The 22,877-nt window shown below is 35.7% G+C and overlaps 1 protein-coding gene across 2 annotated transcripts in view; it reads left to right on the plus strand.

Annotated features, from left to right (window-relative positions):
• The window catches only part of SLC36A4 (solute carrier family 36 member 4), a 101,248-nt gene extending 79,242 nt beyond the window's left edge, over window positions 1-22,006 (plus strand). For both annotated transcript variants that reach the window (XM_077780615.1, XM_077780613.1), the window contains exons 9-11: window positions 3,829-3,998; window positions 12,863-13,032; window positions 17,800-22,006. In XM_077780615.1, the coding sequence (XP_077636741.1) occupies window positions 3,829-3,998; window positions 12,863-13,032; window positions 17,800-18,107 (648 nt within the window). In that variant the 3' untranslated portion in view covers window positions 18,108-22,006. The remainder of the gene's footprint in view (window positions 1-3,828; window positions 3,999-12,862; window positions 13,033-17,799) is intronic.
• Window positions 22,007-22,877: the final 871 nt, after the last annotated feature.

A 22,877-nucleotide genomic window follows, 5' to 3' on the forward strand; every position in this document is an offset into this window, starting at 1 on the left:
GCAACTGTTGTCCAGGGGACCCCTCCAGATCTTCTCCTGTAGAGATCAGCAGTGTTAACAGTTATAGCCTTAGAGGACTGTGTATTTCTGTACTTTAAATGCTGCTGCCCAAGAATCCAGCTTTCAATTATTCTGAAACTTGGTACTGACTAAAATCTCACACTGGAACACTGGCAGGTCTTGGCATACCCTCAACAACTGTAACGTCTTAAGATTAAATCAGGCTACTTAGACAATCACAAAAGTTCAAGAGACAACCAAGACCTAGGTCAAGGTTAAATGACAGAGTTTATCGCCTACACAAGATCACTCCTTCAGGACTGGGAGATGTATACACAGAAACAAACATGAAAAGTCAAGAAAAATGAGATGGAGGAATGTGTTCCAAATGAAGGAACAAGACAAAACTGAAAAAGACCTTAATGAAATGGAGATGAGTAATCTACCTGGATAAGAGTTTAAAGTCATGGTCATAAAGATGCTGGTGAAATTTGGGAGAAGAATGGGTAGACACAGAATTTCAACAAAGAGAAAGAAAAATATAAGTACCAAACAGAAGTCACAAAGCTAAAGAATGTGGTAACTGAACTGGAAAATATACTAGAGGGGTTTAGCGGCTGACCAGATGAAGCAGAGCTGATCAGTGACCTCGAAGATGGGGCAGTGAAACTCACTGCGTGAGACAGAGCAGGAGAAAGAAAAAAAAAATGGAAGAAGTAAAGAAAGCTTAAGGGACCTATGAGACAACATCAGGCAGAATAGCATTTGCGTTATAGGGTCCTCAATGGAGGAAAGAGGAAAAGAGGCATAAAAAATAACAAAGAAATAATGGCTGGAAAACTCCCTAACCTGGGGAAGGAAACAGACATCCAGGGCCACAGATAGTTCCAAATAAGCTGAAGCCAAAGAGACCCACACAAAGACACATTATAATTAGAATGTCAAAAATCAAAGAGAGAATTTTTAAAGCAGCAAGAGAAAAACAACTTGTTATGTACAAGGGAACTCCCATAAGGCTGTTAACAGATTTTTCAGCAGAAACTTTGCAGAACAGAAAGGAGTGGCATGATATATTCAAAGTGCTGAAAGGGGGGGAGGGAAACCCCTTCTAACCAAGAATACTTTACCTGGAAAGGTTATCATTTAGAATTGAAGGAGCACTTAAACTGAACAAAAGGGTGAACATGACCATCCTTGACTTTTCCTGATCTTAGAAGAGAAGTTTCAGCTTTTCACTGTTGAGTTGATACTAGCTGTGGGACTGTGGTATATGGCCTTTTATTATGTCGAGTAATGTTGCCCAAGTACATAGTTTGTGGAGTATTTTTATCATGAATGGATATTGAATTTTATAGGTGTGTTTCTTGCATCTGTGGTGATGATCATGTGATTTTTATCCTTTATAATAAAAGGATAAATTTTGGTGTATCATGTTGATTCATTTATAGATTCTGAAACCTCCTTGCATCCCAGGAATAAATCCCGCTTGATTGTGATGTATGATCCTTTTAATGTGTTGTTGAATTCAGTTTGCTATTTTGTTGAGGATTTTTACATCTGTGTTCATCAGGGATATTTTTTATAATTTTCTTTCTTTTTTGTGTGTGTGTGTCCTTGTCTACTTTTGATATTAGGGTAATGCTGGCCTCGTAAAGTGAGTTTAGAAGTGTTCCCTCGTCTTCAGTTTTCCGGAAGAATTTGAAAAGGATTGGTATTAAATCATATTTGAATGTTTGGTAGAATTTGCTTGTGAAGTCATCTGGCCCTGGAATTTTGTTTGTTAGAAGTTTTTTTGATTACTGATTCAGTCTCCTTACTAGTAATCTTTCTATTCAGATTTTCTATGGCTTCGTGGTATATGAATTGGAATTATATATCTCAAGGAATTTACCCTTGTTGAATTTATCAGCTTATAATTGTCGATTATAGGCTCTTACAACCCTTTGTATTTCTGTAGTATCAGTTTTAACTTCTCTTTCATTTCTGATTTTATTTGTGTCCTCTCTCCTTTTTAACTGGTGAGTCTAGCTAAAGGTTTGTCAATTTTGCATGGCAACTGTAGGTAGTAATACTTTATTGCATATTTGAAAGTCTTCAAGAGAATAAATCTTTAAAGTTCTCATTACAAAAAAAATTGTAATTTTGATGGTGATGGATGATAACTAGACTTAGTGTGGTGATCATGTTGCAGTATAGGCAAATATCAAATTGTTATGTTGTCTACCTGAAACTAATATAATGTTATATGCCAATTTTATTTCAATAAAAAATGGTAAATTGTAAGAACTCAGTAAATAATTGCTGTTAACTGTTTCTTAGTGTCTTTTACTGTATGATCAGATCACATGGCCAGAACCTCTGAAGATTTGCCTAAAGTAGCTTAACTCTTCAGTTAGCCTTTTTCTTCTTTTTTTTAAGTTTGTTTTTACATAATGAAAATAACTTATTCATCCAATTGACACACAGTAGATACAGGTGGACACAGAAGCAGTTATAACATGAATACACATAGGTTAGTACCCACACATGTATTTCCTAGCACTATCAGATGAGAAGTCCTATAAGCACAAATACACAGTCACTTTAAGTCCACTCAGCACCCAGATCTTGATTTCTAAGTACTATTCTACAACAAAAGAACCAAATTTCTTTGGAGAAATGGCTGATTCTGGGGTTGAAACAAGGATTTTCAAGATGAGTCTGGAGCATTTTGTAGTGCCCAAAAGTATGGAAGTGCTCAAAAAACAAAAGAACAGAGGCATGTCAAAGGAATACAAAGAATACAAGAACCTAATCATGATGACCAAAGATAGAACAATATGAGCAACAAAATAAATGCTTTGGATTCACACCCAAAGTATAAAACAGTATACATGAATGCATGCTAATATAACTGAGCAATTAAATATATGTACATAGAGGGATTCCCAAATCACTTATGTAGGTACTTCCCCTCCAGAAGGTATAGCTTAATCTCCCCAGTCCCTAGATTATGGGCTGCATATAGTGACTTGGCTTCCAATGAACAGACTATATGAGAAAGAAGAAAAGACCTTTACAAGCAGAGAAACCTGGCAGGCACTGCCATAACCAAGTGATAAATCGTGTTGATAGTGTGTGTGATGAGAAGGGCGTTTCACTTCTGTGATATCTTCTTCTAAAACCTATAATCCCAGTGTCCAAACATCAGACAACATCAGACAAGCCCCAGTAGGGAGAAATTATACCAAATACCTAACCAGTACTCCTCAAAACTGTCAAGATGATGAACAATGATAAAGGATTGAGAATCCATCATAGTTAAGAGAAGACTAAGGACACAGGAGACATGGTGACAAAATGCAATGTGACATCCTGGAAGGGACCCTGGAACAGAAAAAGGACATTGGTAGAAAAACTAATGAAATCCAAATAAAATTTGGAGTTTAATAATAACATACCAATGTTGGATCTTAGTTGTAACAAATGTACTTTGGTAGTATAAAATGTTAACAGTAGGGGAAACTGGTTGGGGGTGTATGGAAGTTTTCTGTTTATCTTTGCAATTCTTCTGTAAATCTGAAATTATTCCAAAATAAAAAGTTTATTTACAAAAACCTGACAGGTTTGCCTACTAAGAGGTGATTTCAGATGTTTTTGTTTAAAGGATTTAAAAATCTGTAGTGTAAATAATATATATAACACCAAGAAAAATATTCAGCAATTATAAGGTTTTTTAAGGAAATAAAATTTGCATATAAGCTATAGAAGGATTAGTTTGTATATATAGAAGAATACTTGTGTAAATATAAGACAGATCGTTCTGAATTACCTACATTCTCTTTTCAGGTGCTTCCACTGGAAAATCAAATGAAAGAATCAAAACGCTTCCCCCAAGCATTGAATATTGGCATGGGAATTGTTACAACTTTGTATGTAACATTAGCTACCTTAGGATACATGTGTTTCCGTGATGAAATTAAAGGCAGTATAACTTTAAATCTTCCCCAGGATGTATGGTAGGTAGACCTGATTTTCTTCCTAGCTTGTATATTCTCTAGATGTTGCTTACCAATATTTGATGACAAAGATATTTTTGGATTTATGGTTTAAACATTTAAAATTTTTATTGTGATTTCTTATTTGTATAACCTAGAATTTTTTCATAATCTTCAGAGGAGACCATCTAGTATTTTATAGATCCTATGGGGATTCTTTAAAAAGATTAAAAATTGTAGGGTGTTGCAGATTTGAATGAAATAAAATAAAACATGGATTCTTTTAATATGGACTCACTGTAATAAAAAATGTAATACATATACTTGCTGCCAAAAAATCCAACACTCTCGGTTCCAGATAAAGTAATAAAACCCGTCACTTGTGACCCTCACTGTTTTACTGGTCAGCTTTAATCTTGTACATACCCCAGGTCCTTTTAGAACACAGGTAGGACTCATTATAAAAAAATAATATGGTGCATCTTAATATTATCTTAATATTAGAACCATATTCTGCAAAATTAAGCAATATTTAGGTTTTTCCTTCTTCCAGAGATTGGTCCCTGGAGATTTTAAAAAGGCATTGGTATTGATTACCATGTAGATGTGCTCCCTTATTTATAAAATGGAAGATAACTCCTTAGTTTTGATAAATACAAAGAATAAATATTAAATTGCTGATTTAATTAATGTCACACTTCTAGAGCTGCTTGGATAGAAGTCTGTGAAACTTGAAATATTTTAAAATATTATATATTCTGACTGGCTTCTTGTTTGTCTACCATTCAGTAGTCATCTACGTCTCGGGTTTTTATTGGAGTCGAAAATGTAAGACCAAATGCATAGAGGAAGCCATTTGTGGTAGAGAGAATATCCCTAGAATAGTTTCCAGGCTGCACAAGGGACGCATATGCAGTGTGTTCATTTTTTAAAGTTCTAGTTCTGCTTTAGCCATGACACATTTTATAAATGTATTTCAAGATGGAAACATGTTCAAATGTCATACATTTGTTTCAGGCTAGAGACATGACTACAAGCAAGATACATAATTTTAAGCATTTATTTTATTAACCTATGTTATAGTTGATTATATAATTTTGTTTCTTCCAAATATGCTTCTTTTTGTAACGATTTAATATGGACTAGCAACTTATACAGCTAATATAAGACAATCAGGCTAAGAATTATAGTATCTTAGTTCCTCTTTTCAGATACTGTGTCTAGAAAACTGATATTTTTCCGCACTTAGAATAATATTTAGAGTAAATCTTAATAATTTGATACAGGGGTGCCTGGGTGGCTTAGTCAGTAAAGAGGTCAACTCATGATTTCAGCTCAGATCATGGTCTCACAATCCAGAGTTCGAGTCCCACATTAGTCTTTGTGCTCACGGCACAGAACCTGCTTCAGATCTTCTGTCTCCCTCTCTCAGCCTCTCCCCTGCTTATGCTTGCTCTCTCTCAAAAAAATAAATGTTAAAAAATTTTTTTATAAATAAAATTGACAATGACTTTTCATGTCAAAACTAAAATTAGGTGGAAACAATCTCAGAATTCTTCCTCGAGGGAAGGGACTGAAGTGGGAGCACACACATCGGGTTCAGGTGTTCCTGTCCCCAGAGAGTTAAGAACATGGTTAAGGAACATTGGGAAGGACGAGTAAGGAATGCTTCTGCTATTCACTAAATCCCACGGGGGTGATACTGTCCCTGCAGTAGCTCTATTTAATCCTTCCCTTTTTCCACATCCCCTTCCCACGCTCCCCTTATCCCCAGTTGCTATGACTTTACACTTAGAACAGAATTAGTTACAAGTCTTGAATAAAAAGGAACCATCGCATCATCATTTCTATTCAAGAAAGCTAAGTAAACCGCTTTTCATTTAGAAGAAAGGCTAGTATGTGTATCCTAAGAAATAAAGATCTGGGGGAAAATGGAAAGCAAGTGAAGATTTGTCATTCACCTTTAGATAACTTGTGTTGGGTAGTTTATTCTCCTTGTGGAGACAAGACTTGTGTGGCCTACTCTCCATTTCATTATGGTCTCGGCAGCTGGGACAGTTAGAACAATAGCCAAGGCTGAGAAAGACTGCTGAGGAGACGCATGTCTTTTTACAGTGGTAGTCTTCTGTAAAAGGAGAAGTTTGGACCAGAATGACCATGGGATTATATCTAAGATTTCTTTCTTATTGTGCTCTCTATAAGTCTCTTCTTCCTTTCCTTCCCTGTGCTTTGGATGATATTGGCCTAGGAAGTCAGAGAATGCGCAGTGTACTCATTACTGTCAGTATAAAAGCCGATGGCTGTTGCAACAGCCTAGGAAACCCGTAGCTGCTAGCTCAGGGGAGCTGTAAAGGGCTTCTGATGCCATGCAGGGGCATTACTACCAGAAAATGCTGAATTAGAAAGCAGCCCTGGGATAAAGCAAGTATGAATTAGAAAAGCTCCAAGTTATTAACTGTTTATTGACTAAGGTGACATCTTTTAAAACTAGTTATGAGTAGTAGTGTGCAATGTATCAAATTTAGATTTCGAAGCAAAGAATGTATTTTAATGATAATTGAGCTAGAGTATAAGCACCATGAGGTCAGGAACCCTTCATCTTATAGACTTATGATGTATCTCTGTGATCTAGCACATTGCTCAGAGTTTAAGAGACCCTTAGTAAATGTTTGCTAAATAGGATTCTAGGTTTAATAGCATTTCCCGTGTTACCTGATAGTATCACCAAGGCACCACTACTAGTCCTAGTTGAGTGATGTTTCAGCAGTGTTTTTCCAAGGCTTCCACTAACGTAACCTAAATAACAGTGGAGAGAAGAAGAAAAAAGTGCTTTCCTGGGAGTCTTGAGCAAAGACTTGCCCAAATAGCCTGCCTCAAGCATAGCATCAGCTCATGCTGTGTTTTAAAAAGTAGACCTTTTACATAATCATAATCTTGATGTTGCTTTTTATAAAAATAGTTCTCCCTCAAAAAAAACCTTTGAAACTGACACTTCAGGCGACCCACTGTGTATAGCCCATCCTCTGAGAAGCCCTAGCATGCTGCCACCCTCCAGGAGTTAGTGTGTCGTCTGAAGTGCAAAGGCACGGTGCCGTTGCAAGCAGAATAACCAAGAGGAAATAATCTTTTGGATACTAGATTTAAAAACACTATACAAATAAAGCCATGATGGTAACATAGCCCAGATCATAAAAGGGTGTTTCTTTTTGTCTGGATCGATATGAAGGGTTTTTCATATCACTTTATGTAGACGCCGTTCTTCACACAGTGGTCCCAGGGTTTGACATAAATTGCTGTGTACTGCTTTAATTTATAGACTCTTCTTACCATCATGGAAGTCCTAAGTAGGAAAAGTGTGCATGAAATTAGCCTGAAGAAAATATCAGAATGTGGAAATCAGCAGATGAACAGTATTTATGTTGGCCATGGATGCCACATCATTGTAAAATCTTCCGGGTGACTGTGTTTAGATTATGGGTCTCTCTACCTGCTCTGATAGCAATTTTTGGAATGTAAGCCATCAGATGATGGTTTCTAGTTTGTGTCATTGTTGTAAGGGAAGGTTGAAGGTATGGAGATTTGAGCATCAGTGGCGGTATAACAAGTTCACAAGAGGACTTAAGATAGCAAATAGTATTTATGTGAGTTCTGTCTTACTGTGTCCTTGTGAGCGATGGTATATACATCGTAGGAACAAATATCTTTGTGTTGTGGTTTTCTTTGTTCACTTTTGTTCTTTTGCTTGCTTTTTACGAGCTGGAAACACGAGGTCTGTTCCATACCCCTTTACCTTTTCCCTGGCAGTTACCATGCCTTCTTATTTGGTTCCAGGTAGTGACTTTTTACCTTTTCTCACTATAGCCCATAGTAAGAGAGGGTAATGTTTTATAGAAAAATCATCATAGAATTAAGTGTCTGTGTGTCTGTGTGTATATGAGTTTTTATGGTACATACTGCCCTTACACATATAAATAACTGTTAAGTATAAGGTTAAATAAAAACACATATTTCTGCATATGGTATCCCCTGATATTCTCTATTCCAGTCTATATATTAGGGAAAAAACATATTCATAACTCACTCAATTAATATAGCCCATTAATGGGTCATGATTAGAGTTTGAAAAATCCTGGCCTAGAATAAATTTACATGTTACTCATTCAGCACGCATAGCACTTCCACTAAGAAACATCAAGGGTATTAGCTTTTCATACAAACAAATATTGAGAAGCAGTAAGGTGCTTCTGCTACCCCACATGTGGCATTTTTTGTGAAGTATGTATTGGATACGAAATATTCAGTTAAAAAATAGAGAAGAACGATTGGGGTACCTGGGTGGCTCAGTAGGTTAATCATCCAACTCTTGATTTCAGCTCAGGTGATGACCTCATGGTTCCTGAGATCAAGCCCCTCATCAGGCTCTGCAATGACAGCATGGAGCCTGCTTAGGATTCTCTCTCTCTCTCTCTCTCTCTCTAACTCTGTCTCTGTGTCTTTCTCTTTCTATCTGCCCCTCCCCTGCTCATGCTCTCTTTCTCTCTCTCTCTCAAAAATAAATAAACATTTTTTTAAAAAAAAATAGAGAAGACCATATAAGAACAGGGAAGGCCTAAGGCAGGCATTTTAATTTATTAAGATAATTGAACTGGTTCTTCATTTTCCTCCCCAAACAGAATAAACCCCAAGTCTAGCCCATGTTGGTAGCATACATGAGCTATGAGCACGGATATTCTGGGAACTAGCTGACAAGTAACAGCAGGTAATCAAGCTGTGTCTTGATGGATCCTACCAGGCAGTCAGGGAGTGAGATCTGAGGAGCTTGTTCCCTACAATGAAAATATTTAGGCAAGAATGGACTCACCAAAGGGTACAATAAAAAAGCAGTAAGAGAAATAAATTGAAGGAAACTGGAAAAATAAGATTCATACATCCTAGACTATTCTCTCTGTCCTCTCCCTCACAAATTCTTTTTTTTTTCCTCATTACAACTTTTAGTGGATCTCAAAATTATGCGACAGACTTATTTTTTCCAATATTAAAGTTGCCTGTAACTGGGAATCTTGGCCTGCCCAAACTGCCTCTGACTTTTCTCATTAGAATGATTATTATTAGTTATATTAAATTCAAAATGAAGGGCATCTCACGGATACCTATTGTATGCCTTTTATGTACTTTTAGGTGCTGTTCCAGACACTAGCAGTGAACAGATGAAAAATCTCTTCCTTGTAATACTTACAGTTTAATGAAGATGCTATAAAAGTTGAGTGGCTTACAGCATTCAGTGTAGTTGTGAAGAGTAAAAACCATTATTGCATTATTTTTCAGCTTAGCATGAGGTGAGGTTCTTGGTAAGGATTGTAGCTAGTCCTCAGACTTCTCTTCTTAACAGAACTAAGCTCAGATTCTTAGCCCGAGTATCACCAAGGGTCTAAGAGGGAAAGTGAGTTATCAGAGTCATTCCAGGCATAGCTTTTTGTATTCAGCCTTGCAGGAAAGAGAAGCAGTCAGCAGCGATTTCCCAGGTTGTCTTTTCAAAAATTTTAAGATTCCTAGCTGTAAATTTAGGGTAAGTATTGATTTGCTAGCCAATGTGGGGAAAAGAATAGAAGCTCTGAAAATTTTGAAATGCTGTGTTTTTAAAACTAATGTTTTCATTGGAACATTAAGTTGCTCCCTAATCTGATTTCATAGATTTCATATATTGACTGCAAAGTAATTATTTAAAAAACACACTTATGTTCTTTACTAAGATATTAAATTTCTTTGCTACCAGTATAATAAATGTTGTTTTCCAGCAAGAATTATTTTATTCTTTGAAGTATTTTTATTTGTGATATTGAATAGATACGGTTTCTGAGAATTACCTATCCATATCCATTTTTTATTATTAATATTTACTTAATAAATATTTGTCAACTGCTAAGCACATTGGGGGTTATACAGAGAAGAATAAATCATAGTCTCTAACTTTCAAGAACTTTGGCAGTGAGTTTTACAGTAATTTGTAGTGTGCATTAAGTGTTATTTAAAAGTTGTTTACATTCTTCTATATCTTCAAAACAAATTCCTGTAACTTAAAGTTTTTGTCCTTTGGAGATACAGTTTAAGAGTAGATTATTAAAGTCTTCATTTCTAAAACTTGGTACATAGATGCCTGCTTACAACCAAATTAAGAAAAAAGGTGATAATATCTTTTGAAAAGATGATTAGAGAAAAATAGTTTAGGGTGATTGAAAATATAGATGACAAACATAGAAACGAGTAGATTCTTAGAAAAGAAGTAAAAATGGAACAACTGATTTTTTTATTTTTTTTTAATTTTTTACAAATAGTTTATTGTCAAATTAGTTTCCACATAACACTCAGTGCTCATCCCCACAAGTGTCCTCCTCCATGCCCCTCCCCCCTCCCCCCGCAAAGTCCATCAGTCCTCAGTTTTTGTCAGTATTCAAGAGTCTCTCATGGTTTGCCTCTCTNGAACAACTGATTTTAAAAACTGCAGTGCTTTTCTTAAACACTCTTATTTCTATATTACTCTTCTGTGGTTGATAATTAGAAGTATACTAGCCTGTAAAAGATTCATATCATTTTATTTTCCATTAACTCTAATACCAAATGATACTATTTGCATATAATCAATATTATTGACTGGCATTAATAATAACCAGATCCTTAGCATGTATAACTTGTTTTAAATCAATAGAAAAGTAATTATACCTATATGCATAATGATGTATTTTAAAATATATTGTTAACCACGTTTAAAAACAAGTTAAAAGATAATTTGAACAAAAGGAATGTTCTGATAATAAACTGGTAAGAATATTCATTTAATTGTCTACAGTTACATATCAGAATAAATGAAGCAGGAGTCTTTCCACTATTCTGTACATTGCAATAATTTGACCATTCATATTTAAATTTTAAGCCTCAAGCTGAGAAGTAAATCCTGAAATCATTTCAGTATTACGATTTTATTGTTGCTAGCCCTAAGGAGTTCCTTCTTTCTTTAATTACGTTGTTTGCAGTATTTTCAAAGCTCTTTCTACTTGGCTGTTTTTCCTTCCCCTTACCCCTGTGATGCATATATTATAGAAGGAGACTTACTGACTTCCTTCTTTCTTGGCCACAGTTTAGAGAATTGTTGATAATCTTTACTATAAGCCTTAAGACATCGGAAATAAGCTTAAAGCCTAATTAATGTTGAGGACTTCCTTTGCCAAAAATGGACTGTTTTATATCCCTTTAAAATGATTGTATTTTCCCTCCTAAGGAAGACACACTCTTCCCTGTGCATAGGCCTGGCAGGCAGGAAAGCAAGGCTCTGAAGGGGAGATTGGGGCTGTCAGTGATGCTTCTGCCTAAAGATGATGTGGCTAATGCGGCACTTTCCATTCATGGCCTCCTCTCCAGTTGTTTTTGTTTTGTTTTTAAAGAATACAAGAGCAATGGTTTTTTTATTTTAATTGTAAAATATTCAAAATTTCAAAAAAACACAACACATAATTTTATTATCTGTAACGTAAGAGAGTAAATTGAATAATGCTCTGAGTCCTATGATTCTGTGTTTTCTCTCTGTGCCACTATCAATCAACATTTTAAAAGTGTTCTTTGGCCACACAAAAGGCAGTTAACCAAAGTCTCTATCGGGACGTGTATACTGATTTTGACAAGACACTGTCGGCAATGTAGAAATCTACAGATTTTTATAAAACTGAAAATTTCTGTGCTGTTTTGAAGCACTGGGCATCAACCCAGCCTAATGACTTTATTTCCCTATTAATGTAACTTAGTATAAGTGGAGTTCCTATGTAATCAACTTTGCGAGTTGAAACCATTTAGATGCCCTCTTTTTGGACCTAAGAATGATGATATTTCTGCAACTAATGACATAGATAACCAAGATTTTTAAGCAAGGAGAATATAACTCTAAGTTCAATGTGAAGTTTTTCTTTTATATGTGGATCAATAAGATATCAAAGACCAACAGTATGCTCAGTTTTTAAAAGAAAGTTGAGAAAAAAACATTAGGTCCTCATGGGACTCAGCCTAGCCTTTAAAACATTGGCTTAGGGGCACCTGGGTAGCTCAGTCGGTTAAGTGGCTGACTTTGGCTCAGGTCACAATCTTGTGGTTTGGGAGTTCGGGTGCTGTGTCGGGCTCTATGCTGACAGCTCAGAGCCTGGAGCCTGCTTTGGATTCTGTATCTTCCTCTCTGTCTGCCCTCCCCAGCTCACACTCCTCCATCTCTCTCTCTCAAAAATAAACATCAAATATTTTTTTAAAACATTGGCTTAGCCTAAAATGAAATATTTTCCAACAACATTTGGAAAGATTATGAAATCTTTGCATTGCCACATTCAAGCTCTCTAGGCTTGTCAAAATGAACTGTCCATCTGTCATCTAGAAATTTAGTAGAGGTCAGCTGGCTTTTTTTTTTTTTTTTTTTTTTTTTTTTTTATTTAAATAGTTTTTNTACATTTGTGTTGGATTTCTTACCTATCTTAACATTAAAGGTAAAAGGAAGAAAGCCAGATTCCTAGAGGCTGGTGGATAGAAAAAAGAGTTTGACAAAAGGGTACAAACTTTTAGTTGTAAGACGAAGAAGTTCTAAGGATCTGATGTATAATGTGGTGACTATAGTTGAAAATACTGTAGTATTTAACTGAAATTTGCTGAGACTAGAACCAAAGTGTTCTCACCAAAAAGAAAAACAAGGCAAACGTGAGGTGATGGATGTGTTGATTAACTCAATTATGGGAATCTTTTCACAGTGCATACTTAAATCATGTTTTACACTTTATGTATATTACAGTTTTGTCACTTATACCTCAATACGTCTGGGGGGAAAAGTATCACTGAATTTTGAAATATTCTTTTAACAGGTTATATCAATCAGTGAAAATTCTGTATTCCTTTGGCATCTTTGTGACATATTCAATTCAGTTCTATGTTCCGGCAGAGATCATCATCCCTGTGATCACATCCAAATTTCATGCTAAATGGAAACAGATCTGTGAATTTGCAGTAAGGTCCCTCTTGGTTAGTATTACATGTAAGTATTGCTACATGTTTATATCATAATTTTTCTGGTTGAATTACTTATAATTAAGCTACTTAAAGTATACTTCTAAATTTTTTAAAGATTTCATTCACCTAGCTGAGATACTTTTTGGGTTAGAATCCCATTATTCTACTACTATATAAGAAAAACACAAACCAGTTCCTATCACACTTAAAAGAACAACTCAAATTATTATTTTGAAAACTACATTAGCGATGATTAAAATATATCTAAATCAGATGGATAAGGGACTACTTATATTGTTCATACACATTTTACTTTGGTTTTCATTTTCCTCAGGTTTTTTATTTAAGCGAACTTTTGTGTATTTAACAGTTTATAAGAACCTAACCTATAGAAATGGGTTTTATTTTGTTTTGGTCTTTAATTATTCCAGTGGCTAATTTAATATATTATTTGAAGGCATGTATAACCTCATAATAACGTTTCACAATATAAAATGCTCCACCAGAAAGCACTAATCACAAGACCTGTGGAGAAGAAGCTTGATTGTGGTATGATAGTGGTACAGTAGACATAGTATGAGTTTTGGAGTCTCACTGACGGACGGCTCAAACCTACCACTCACCTGCTGGTGGCCTTAGGCAAGTTACATAGCATCGTCAAGCCCCTCTTTGCTCAACTTTGAAATGAAGATTTCCTTAATGGTATTTGTGTAGAGTTTAAGAATATTAACAAAGTAGCCAGCACTTATTATCGTCACGAGTATTATTGTAAACACAAATATAAGATGACCGTAACACTGAACTAACTAATGGGATTGCCTAGACCTAGAATGACCCATTGGAAATGGGTCAGCTTTCTGTGGAAGATGTGAATAACCATCTTGGTCCATTAAAGATAAGCAAAATGAGAGAGCTAGAAGTTTGGGGCAACTCTGTAAATTGCGGTGAGCAACTTGGGATGGAGCTTATGCCTAGATGTAAAGAAACAGTGAAGCTGGGAAAAGGAGATGAAACCTGTTTTCCGAAGTGATCATTTAAGTGAATTATATCAACAATAATCATCAAAAATCATATTGAGGAGTGAAGTCAGTAAGCCCTTACTCTAAAGACTAATAAAACATTCAGTAGGAAAAAAGTACCTTAAGACATTTTGAAATATTTCTTATACATTGTTTTTATTGATTTGACAACTACTACATAAAACGACTGATTTCAATAAAAGCCCTTTTAACATAGATGTAAGACTCTAAGTTCAGAGAGTATTTCTCCTTTTCATATTACTGAAGTTCACTTGAAGGAGCTTGAGAAAAACATTAAAGGGATTTAATACTTCTGATATTTTTTTCGCCCTACAGTTACAAAGAATGGGCTTAAAATAGGATTTTTTTTTTATGAGAGGAAACTTTGTGCCTTAAGTATACCTTCTTTTTCTCTATAACGTAGTTGGCAAATACTGAATAAACTTAATTGTTTTTTAATAGACCTATTCATTCATAATACCTGTCTGTAAATGACATAGGGCTGCCTATTTACAGCAATCCTATAGTAAATTTTTGTAATGAATAAATTGCCTGTATTCCAGACTATCCTTTGAATTACTGTTTCTGTGATTTTGAGTTTTTATATATTGATTATGCCTAAAGTATATATTTTTCTCTTCCGTGTTTACTAATAGCATTATCAAATAACACTTCAAGCCATTTTTTACTGGCAAATATCTACTGGTTATATAGCCTTTTTTAAAGTTTATTTATTTTGAGAGAGAGCAAGACGGAATGAGCAAGCAGGGAGGAGCCGAGAGAGGGAGAGACAGAATCCCAAGCCGATGGCACAGAGGCCAGTATGGGGCTTCAACTCACCAACTATGAGATTGTAACTTAGCCAAGATCAAGAGTTGGACACTTAACCGACTGTGTCACCCAATCGCCCGATTATATAATCTTTAAAGGATGACTTCAGGGGCACCTGGGTGGCTCAGTCCATTAAACGTCCGACTTCGGCTCAGGTCATGATCTCACAGTTTGTGGGTTCGAGCCCCGCGTAGGGCTCTGTGCTGACAGCCAGCTCAGAGCCTGGAGCCTGCTTCAGATTCTGTGTCTCCCTCTCTCTCTGACCCTCCCCTGCTCACACTGTCTGTCTGTCTGTCTCTCTTTCTGAAATAAATAAAACATTAGAAAATTAAAAAAAAAAAAGGATGACTTCAGGTGCCTGTCCTGCCCACACCTGCTCTGGCAAGAATGTTGCTTAAAGCCTCGCTTCACTGTGCTCCAGGTCCCCGCATCCTGCCTGTGATTGGGACTACCTCAAAAAAACTAGCCAAAGTACACATGGTGGAGAGTTCCAAATACTGCTACGGGTAGGGAAACAACCAAACTCTCAACAAGAGAAACCAAGAGACACCATTCAAAGAACACTTCCTGAACAGACAGGCCCTGAACAGTCAGACAGCTCTCTTTAATACAGCAGAACTTGCAGAGGCAGAGTGTACAACAAGCTTTTAAAATTAACAAGAGATAAAAAACTAACCAAAATGATGAAACGGAAGACTCTCCTCCAAAGAAATTCCAGAAGAGCTGACAGCTAAAGAACTGCTCAAAACAGATATAAGCAACATAACTGAACAAGAATTTAGAACAATAGTCATAAAATTAATCACTGGGCTTGAAAAAACCATGGAAGACATCAGAGAAACTATTGCTACAAACACTGTGGAGCTCAAAAATACTTACAATGAATTTAAAAATGCTATAAATGAGATACATAATAAAATGGAGGCATCCAATGCACAGATTGAAGAGGCAGAGAGGAGAATAAGTGATTTAGAAGACACAATTATAGAAAAAGAGGAAACTGAGAAAAAGAGAGATAAATTGATCCAGGAACATGAAAGAAGAGTTCGAGAGCTCAGCAATACAACCAAACGGAACAATATCCGTATCATAGGAATCCCAGAAGAGGAAGAGAGAGGGAAGGGTGCTGAAGGAGTCCTGGAACAAATTATAGCAGAGAACTTCCCCAACCTGGGGAGGGAAGTANGAGGGAGAGCAACAAGAACACCCCACATCCAGTAGAAGAGAAATAATAAAAATCAGGGCAGAAATAAAGGATGACTTCAGCTAATTGATAAATTTCATGATTAAAAGTGTTTGATAAATGTCTGAATGAATAGATTCTAAACACCTGTAGTGTTCCTCCATATGCTTTTTCAACCAATTTCACTTAATTTTTACTAGTAACAGCTGGATTATTGAAAAACATTAATGCGGAAAAATGAATTCCAAAATGAAAGACTCCTCAGATGGCTATGTTCTAGTCATGCTTATCCAGCCTTCCTTTTATACTGCCATCTGCTACAAGTAGGTAGAAGTATGTCTCCCTGAAATGGATGTAGTCCCTGAAATCTGCAAGGTCCTAATTGTGTTTGGGAGTTATGCTTATAGTGCCCTTGAGAAAAACATTAAGAGAACATAACAAGCGTCCATTCCACAGGGAATCCGCTCTATGAAGCATTACTTGTTTAGAGTTTCAACTTCTTCAAAGTCATTTATCTTATTTAAGAAAGTTTGCTACACTTCAGTCCTCTAGGTATGAGGCTAGATTTATAATTTCAAAATGGCTTTTAGGGTTTTAGCTTTGAAAAGAATTTAAATAGGAAATAACAGGTATTTCTGAGAAACCTAGTAGTTCCAAACTAATCCCATGTCCTCCTGGAAAACATTGAGAATCACAAAGAGAAGAGGGGAGGGGAAAAAAACCCATAACCTAAAAGTTGAAAAGTGGAGAAATCAGTAGACTGCACCCTGAATACTTAATTGCAAAGAGCCCAAGTTAAATTATATATACACCACAGAAAGGTTGGCAAGAGACAGAGAGGCTGGAAATGAGGAAGCAAAAGTACGTAAACTTAGAAAAAAAGAGGAATAAATGGTAGGGAGGGATAAATAAAGGGATAAAAAGAAATGGTAGCTTTACGAGACAAGTTAGGGAGAGCCGGCACAGACATCTGTGGGGTCCTCAAAGCTGGGACTGTGGTGGCGGAGTCATCCGCAGTGGCAGGGCTGACGAGGTCGCCACAGCTCCAAACCCTCAGCCTTCAGTGGATCACTTTAGGACATTTTGAAACAGAAGTAGGAGTCTTAGGGTTTACAGATCTTCTGTTGATACCTTTGGTAAGATGAGGGTAAGTAGGATCAACAAAGTGCCAGATCCGAACTTTCAGAAATCTGCCAGTAGTTTGGAAGAAAATCCTGTCGACTAGTAGTAGTAGTAGTAGTACATTATTTTTTTAAAATTTTTAATTTTGAAATAATTTAGAAAATTTATGAAAGAGTAGAAAAGGTATAATTGTTGTTTATATAAGAAACTGCTGAAAAGTCACAGTTCAAGAAATATGACTCACTGTTTTGGTTTCCTCGTGTGTTTGATGGATTCTTCAACAGGCAATAATTTCGCAGTGCCTACTTGCATTAATTTTAAAGTTTTGACAAAACAGTAAAACCTTGGTTTGTGAGCATAATACATTCCAGAAACATGAGTGTCATCCAAAGCACTTGTATATCAAAGCAGATTTCAGGAACTATTGGTTCAGTTGTGATCATGTGACATTCAGCGTCACATACTACTCATCGCAATATGTTGCTCATTTATCAAGTTACAATTTACTAGAAATGTTTGCTTGTCTTGTGGAACACTCGCAGAACAAGTTACTCACAGTCCAAAGTTCTATGTATCTACAATTAGTGCTCATTTAACTATTAAATATTTAAATAAAATATGTATTTTCATTTTCTAGGTGCTGGAGCAATTCTGATTCCTCGTTTAGATATTGTGATTTCCTTCGTTGGAGCTGTGAGCAGCAGCACATTGGCTCTGATCCTGCCACCTTTGGTTGAAATTCTTACATTTTCTAAGGAACACTACAATATATGGATGATCCTGAAAAATATTTCTATAGCGTTCACTGGTGTTGTTGGTTTCTTCTTAGGTACCTATGTAACTGTTGAAGAAATTATTTATCCTACTCCCAAAGTTAGAGCTGGCACTCCACCAAGTCCTTCTCTAAATTTGAATTCAACATGCTTTACGTCTGGGTTGAAATAATAGAAGCAGAATTATGACTCTTCTCCTTTTGTCTGAGTTCTGAAATGATCAAAATAAGAACTGGTAGAATCCATTGCCATACACCTAAAAATAGAATAGAACTCTCTTTTCTTTTGGCACAATAATGACATTTTGGTAGTGAACTGTAATTCTTGACCATTAGTGGTAAACTATGACAGATTCTTGGTTTTGAGTATTAGTAATAATTTCAAAAAGTTTTAGTTTTGAAAATTTTATGAATTAAAATGTAGAATTAAAGAATAAAAGACTTCCACTGTTCTTCATTCAATCAGAAATACTCTAACCAAGATTCTCTTTTATGCCCATGCTCATCTTTCCCCACCCTGCTGAGGAGAGAACAAAATTCCGTCAACAAGAGAACCAGAGGACATAGTTAACCCAAATCTTCAGACCATCTCAGTGAGTGTCAACGTGTACTTTGTGTATGATGTAAAAATATCTCAATTGTGTTTTTATTAGAGAGCCAAATACTTAACGATTCACCCCTGCAAGGATAGAAAATTCCAATGTAAGCATCAGAAATCCCTGAACCAGAATTGTTCTGCACTATTCTATGATGGTAGTTGATCTGCACAATGAAAATTATGAGGTGCTGTGTGAGGTCCTGTTTTAGTGTCTAGGTCAAATTTGAAAAAGACTTTAAAGGTTATCCAGCACAATTCCCTTGATGTCCAGAAAGGTGGTCAAGACCGCTCAGCTTTGAGATCAAGCAAGAGAACCTGATCTTTGGATCCCCAGTTCAGGATTTATTGTTCACATCACATCCAAGAAAAACAAATTATGTTCAGTTTAGCCTTTAGTGTTGCATCTACATAATTATATTTTAAAGCTCGGAAAGCCAATGATCTTTCAGTAATATATGTGACCTGAGCATAAAATCAGAGAACTCTCAAAAGCACGCATTACAGGCACATAAACCTCAACAAGAGAAAGAAGGTGTTTGTTTGTTTGTTTTAAAGACTAGAAAGCACTTGCTGGTTTAATTGTTGGTTAGTAGAAGGTGCCCAGCCCTTCTGTCTGTGGCTTGAACTTTCATTATTTCTTCTTTTTTAGGGTTTGTAGGTACCGTTTTTCTTAATGGCAGAAAATAGATCTGACAAAATACAGGATTTGTGATTTATTTCCAGCCCAGTGGCTTTCCTGATTATAGCCTTTTATTGATCTGAATGGGCAGAATAAAAAAAAAAAAAAGGAAATTTATGCTGAGGAAAAAATCAAAGCAATTATAGACTCTCTACTACATATTGAGACACTCCAGGTTTCTTCCAGAGAAATACCTTCTATTACTTCATATTCGTCAAACCCAGTTATTAACCAAAACAAGCTCAGTTGACATGGAAAATGAAAACTTTTAAGTTTAACACATTAGAAATCTTGATTTTTTTTTAAAAAAAAATTCACACTTTAAAACATTTTTAATCAGGCTGGTAATTTGTAATACTACAAGATCAAGATCACTGTAGTATATGTATTCTATATTTTTATATGTAAATGTGAACTTAGTTCAAGTAATTTTTTGCTTTACATCATTAATGAGTCATCAAATACAGTCCTAACAAAGTATCAGAAGCTTTATTTTTGTACAAATTCATAAGAATCAAACTTTTTTTAAACATTTACATTAGATATCACCAATAATTGTTTGTGACACTTTTATATCAAATGTGTTATGCTGAGCTTTGAGTCACACTGAGAGAATGTGGAAGAAGTTATAGGAAAAGTAATTGTCATTGAAACATATAATTGTGTTTCTAGGAATAAATTAGGTTTTTTGAAAGAAATATATAACTTGGTATAAAATGACTTGAAAACCATTACTTAATAGAAAGCACTTATTTTGTCAGGTATCTTCAGATTTTTCTAGTCTATGCATGAAATTGTATTTTTATACTTTGACCTGTTTATTTTCCTTATTCATCAAACTAAGTGAATTTCGAATAGCTGATTATAGCAATAAATGAACTTTAGCATGAACAAAACGTGGAGTGCATTATCAGCCAGGCTTCCTTATGTAGCAGGTGTTGAATCGACATCCAGTACTTAGTTCACTAAATGATCAACACTTTAAGTATGAGAGCAAAGTCGAGATGGTGAAAGAGGGGCTAAATAGGGAGAGACTAGTTTTAATTCTTAACAAGAAACTAGTTAGATGTAAACATGCACACACTCTTGTTTAAGGATTTTTGATGAAGCATGTTATTTGCAAAAAACATCAGTGCCATATTTTTCCTCTGAAAACTTAGTTTTAGTGAGACACAATGTTTCTAAAGATTTTTGGAGAAGATAGTTTGATTAGACCAGCTGTTGCTTTTATTTGGGGGCCTGGAAAGGTGAGAGTGGTGGTCGCACCTGTCAAATTGTGTATTTGGTGTCCAGGTCTGTTCCATCACGGCTAGGGCGACCTCGGCACTTCACCCACCTCTGCAGTCAGGAGCCCTCCTCTTTGAAAGCCAGTCAGGTACCTGAGAGCCCTTTCCGCTCTGAGGTAGGGGAGAGAAGGGAGAGCTTCACTCATCTCTGCTGACCTCTGCTCTAAGTCTATCATCGTAGGCTCCCTACATTCCAAAGGGTTTCCCAACTCCACAGTCCACTTGTCAGAACGCTGGCTTATAGACATTTTGTATCAGATGCTCTTTTCTTCCCCACATGATCAGATTTCTCTGCAATTAAATAAGAACTAGTGGGGTTTTTTTCCTGGGTAAAGACCAATTGGTATGATGTTAGCAAATAAAAGAGTGCGCTGTATTAACGAATGCCATGTTATGTTTTAATTCTGTCCTTGCTGGATTCTCCTTTATTAAAACCATTTATGCCTCTCACCTAGGTAATACAGGTAAATTAACATTTTTATAGACGTTTTATGCAATGTGCATGTTGTAAATTTCCTAACCGGGCCTAATTTCATTCAGTATTTTCAGAGTAGTTACAGGAAAGCTGTCTAATTGCAAAGCATTATAAAAATATTAACTGGACTATTAAAGTTCCACATTAGTTCCATTTCTAGTTGTGGCAAAGCGCAGATCTGCCTCTAGCTCACCTGGGGCCCTTGCTCACTGCAGGTGTCAGGCCAGCAGCTGGAGAGGACATTTGTGTAGGATAGTCTATAGCCATGTTAGGTGTTCACCTCAGTTCTTTCTTTAAAAAGGAGAAGGTACAGAACAGAGATAATGGAAATAATATAACAAATTTTAAAATAATACCCGTGGCTTAATCAATATTTTCTGTTGAGGAATAAAAAAAAAAATGGCAAAAATACAGACCACATTAAAAAATGTGTTTTTTAAAATGAGTATTCATTTTGGGTTACCTAGCTTCGTCCTTCATAAGAAAATTTGAGAACTTTAATCTAAAAGGTGGAACAAGACACTTCCTAACATGAAATGGCCAACTGTAATAATTGATGCTTTATTGTGGACAATCTTGTTTATGCCACTAGTGCTCACTTGGCTGAATGCCTTAATGAACATGGGTAGTTTTCACCTAGGAGATAAGAAAACATGCCTAAGAAATGACTAGAAATGCTATTTATTGCCCTCTGATAAATGAAAACTCACTCTCATTCTTAAAATTTCATATCAAAATTAGCTAGTTCTTAGGTACACACACACCAGTAATCTATTGAATTAGATATTAATATTAATATACCATTTAAATTGGGTCCAGAAAGATGACACGTTGAAAGATCACCCCAAAAATCATTCCATTAGCGTTTTCTTGGTAACAGATAGTAAAATACATGCTTATGCTGTGAGTAAATTAAGCTGTGGATTTTTATGTTTTTCAAAATGATTTTGTTAGTTTGAAAACCTAAGTTATCATTGCACTTGAGTTAGTTCTTTTTCTTTTAACTTATTTTTCTTTACTATATGAAAAAACTTTTAAAGTACTGTAACTTCTGAATTTTCAATAAAATACAATTATTTTGCTTGCAAATGCCTTTTTAAATGAATTTGTCTTTTATAAGGTTAAATGCTATTGACAAGTATCATAAGCTGAAAATGGCACTTGTTTTATATTCTCATCATAACATTTTAATCAGTCTTTGTGGTCAATTCTTTGTCATGTGTGATCTTCAGCGCTGGAAATTGGTATTATGTACCTCTAAGATTTGCGAGCAGAAATTGATGAGAAATGAAGGGACATACTCAGAACCGTGACCTGAACTTCCTACAGAGTAAACGCATAATGAACAGTCCGCTGCTGCTGCCTCTGTGGTTTAATGTCCTGTTCTCTTTAGGTCGAGAATATGTATCACTTACACTTCAATACGCTTTGCTTGCATTGTGCCAGCTCCCCATATCAAAGATCCTGAAGATATTTATACCTTTAATAATAATCCTGCACTTGTGAGGATTACATTAGGTAAAAGCACGCCATAGTGCATCAGAAGAGAAACATCAGCAACATTATGCTTTAGTAGTGAGAACTTGGAGACAACCTACATATTCAGTAATATGGAAAACAATAAGGAAATCATAAATTGTGATATATTCACCTAGGATACAATGAAGACTGCATTAATTACACTATCATTATACTGAAGATTAATAATTTTGGAAAGAATACATAAAATTTTTAATTGCAGCTCTGTAAAAATAATGCTTTTGAACTTAGACAAGACAGATAGTGGAACCACAGTGTTAGGGGAAAAGGTGGGTTTTACTATTTTTAAATGGATAGTAAAGGGAGGGTTGTGAGAGAAATAAAGAGGAATAAAGTTATAAAACCTTAGTAGGAGTACATGCTCTT

This window comes from Crocuta crocuta, unplaced genomic scaffold (genome assembly GCF_008692635.1).
Source record: "Crocuta crocuta isolate KB4526 unplaced genomic scaffold, BGI_CrCroc_1.0 scaffold78, whole genome shotgun sequence".
NCBI lineage: Eukaryota > Metazoa > Chordata > Mammalia > Carnivora > Hyaenidae > Crocuta > Crocuta crocuta.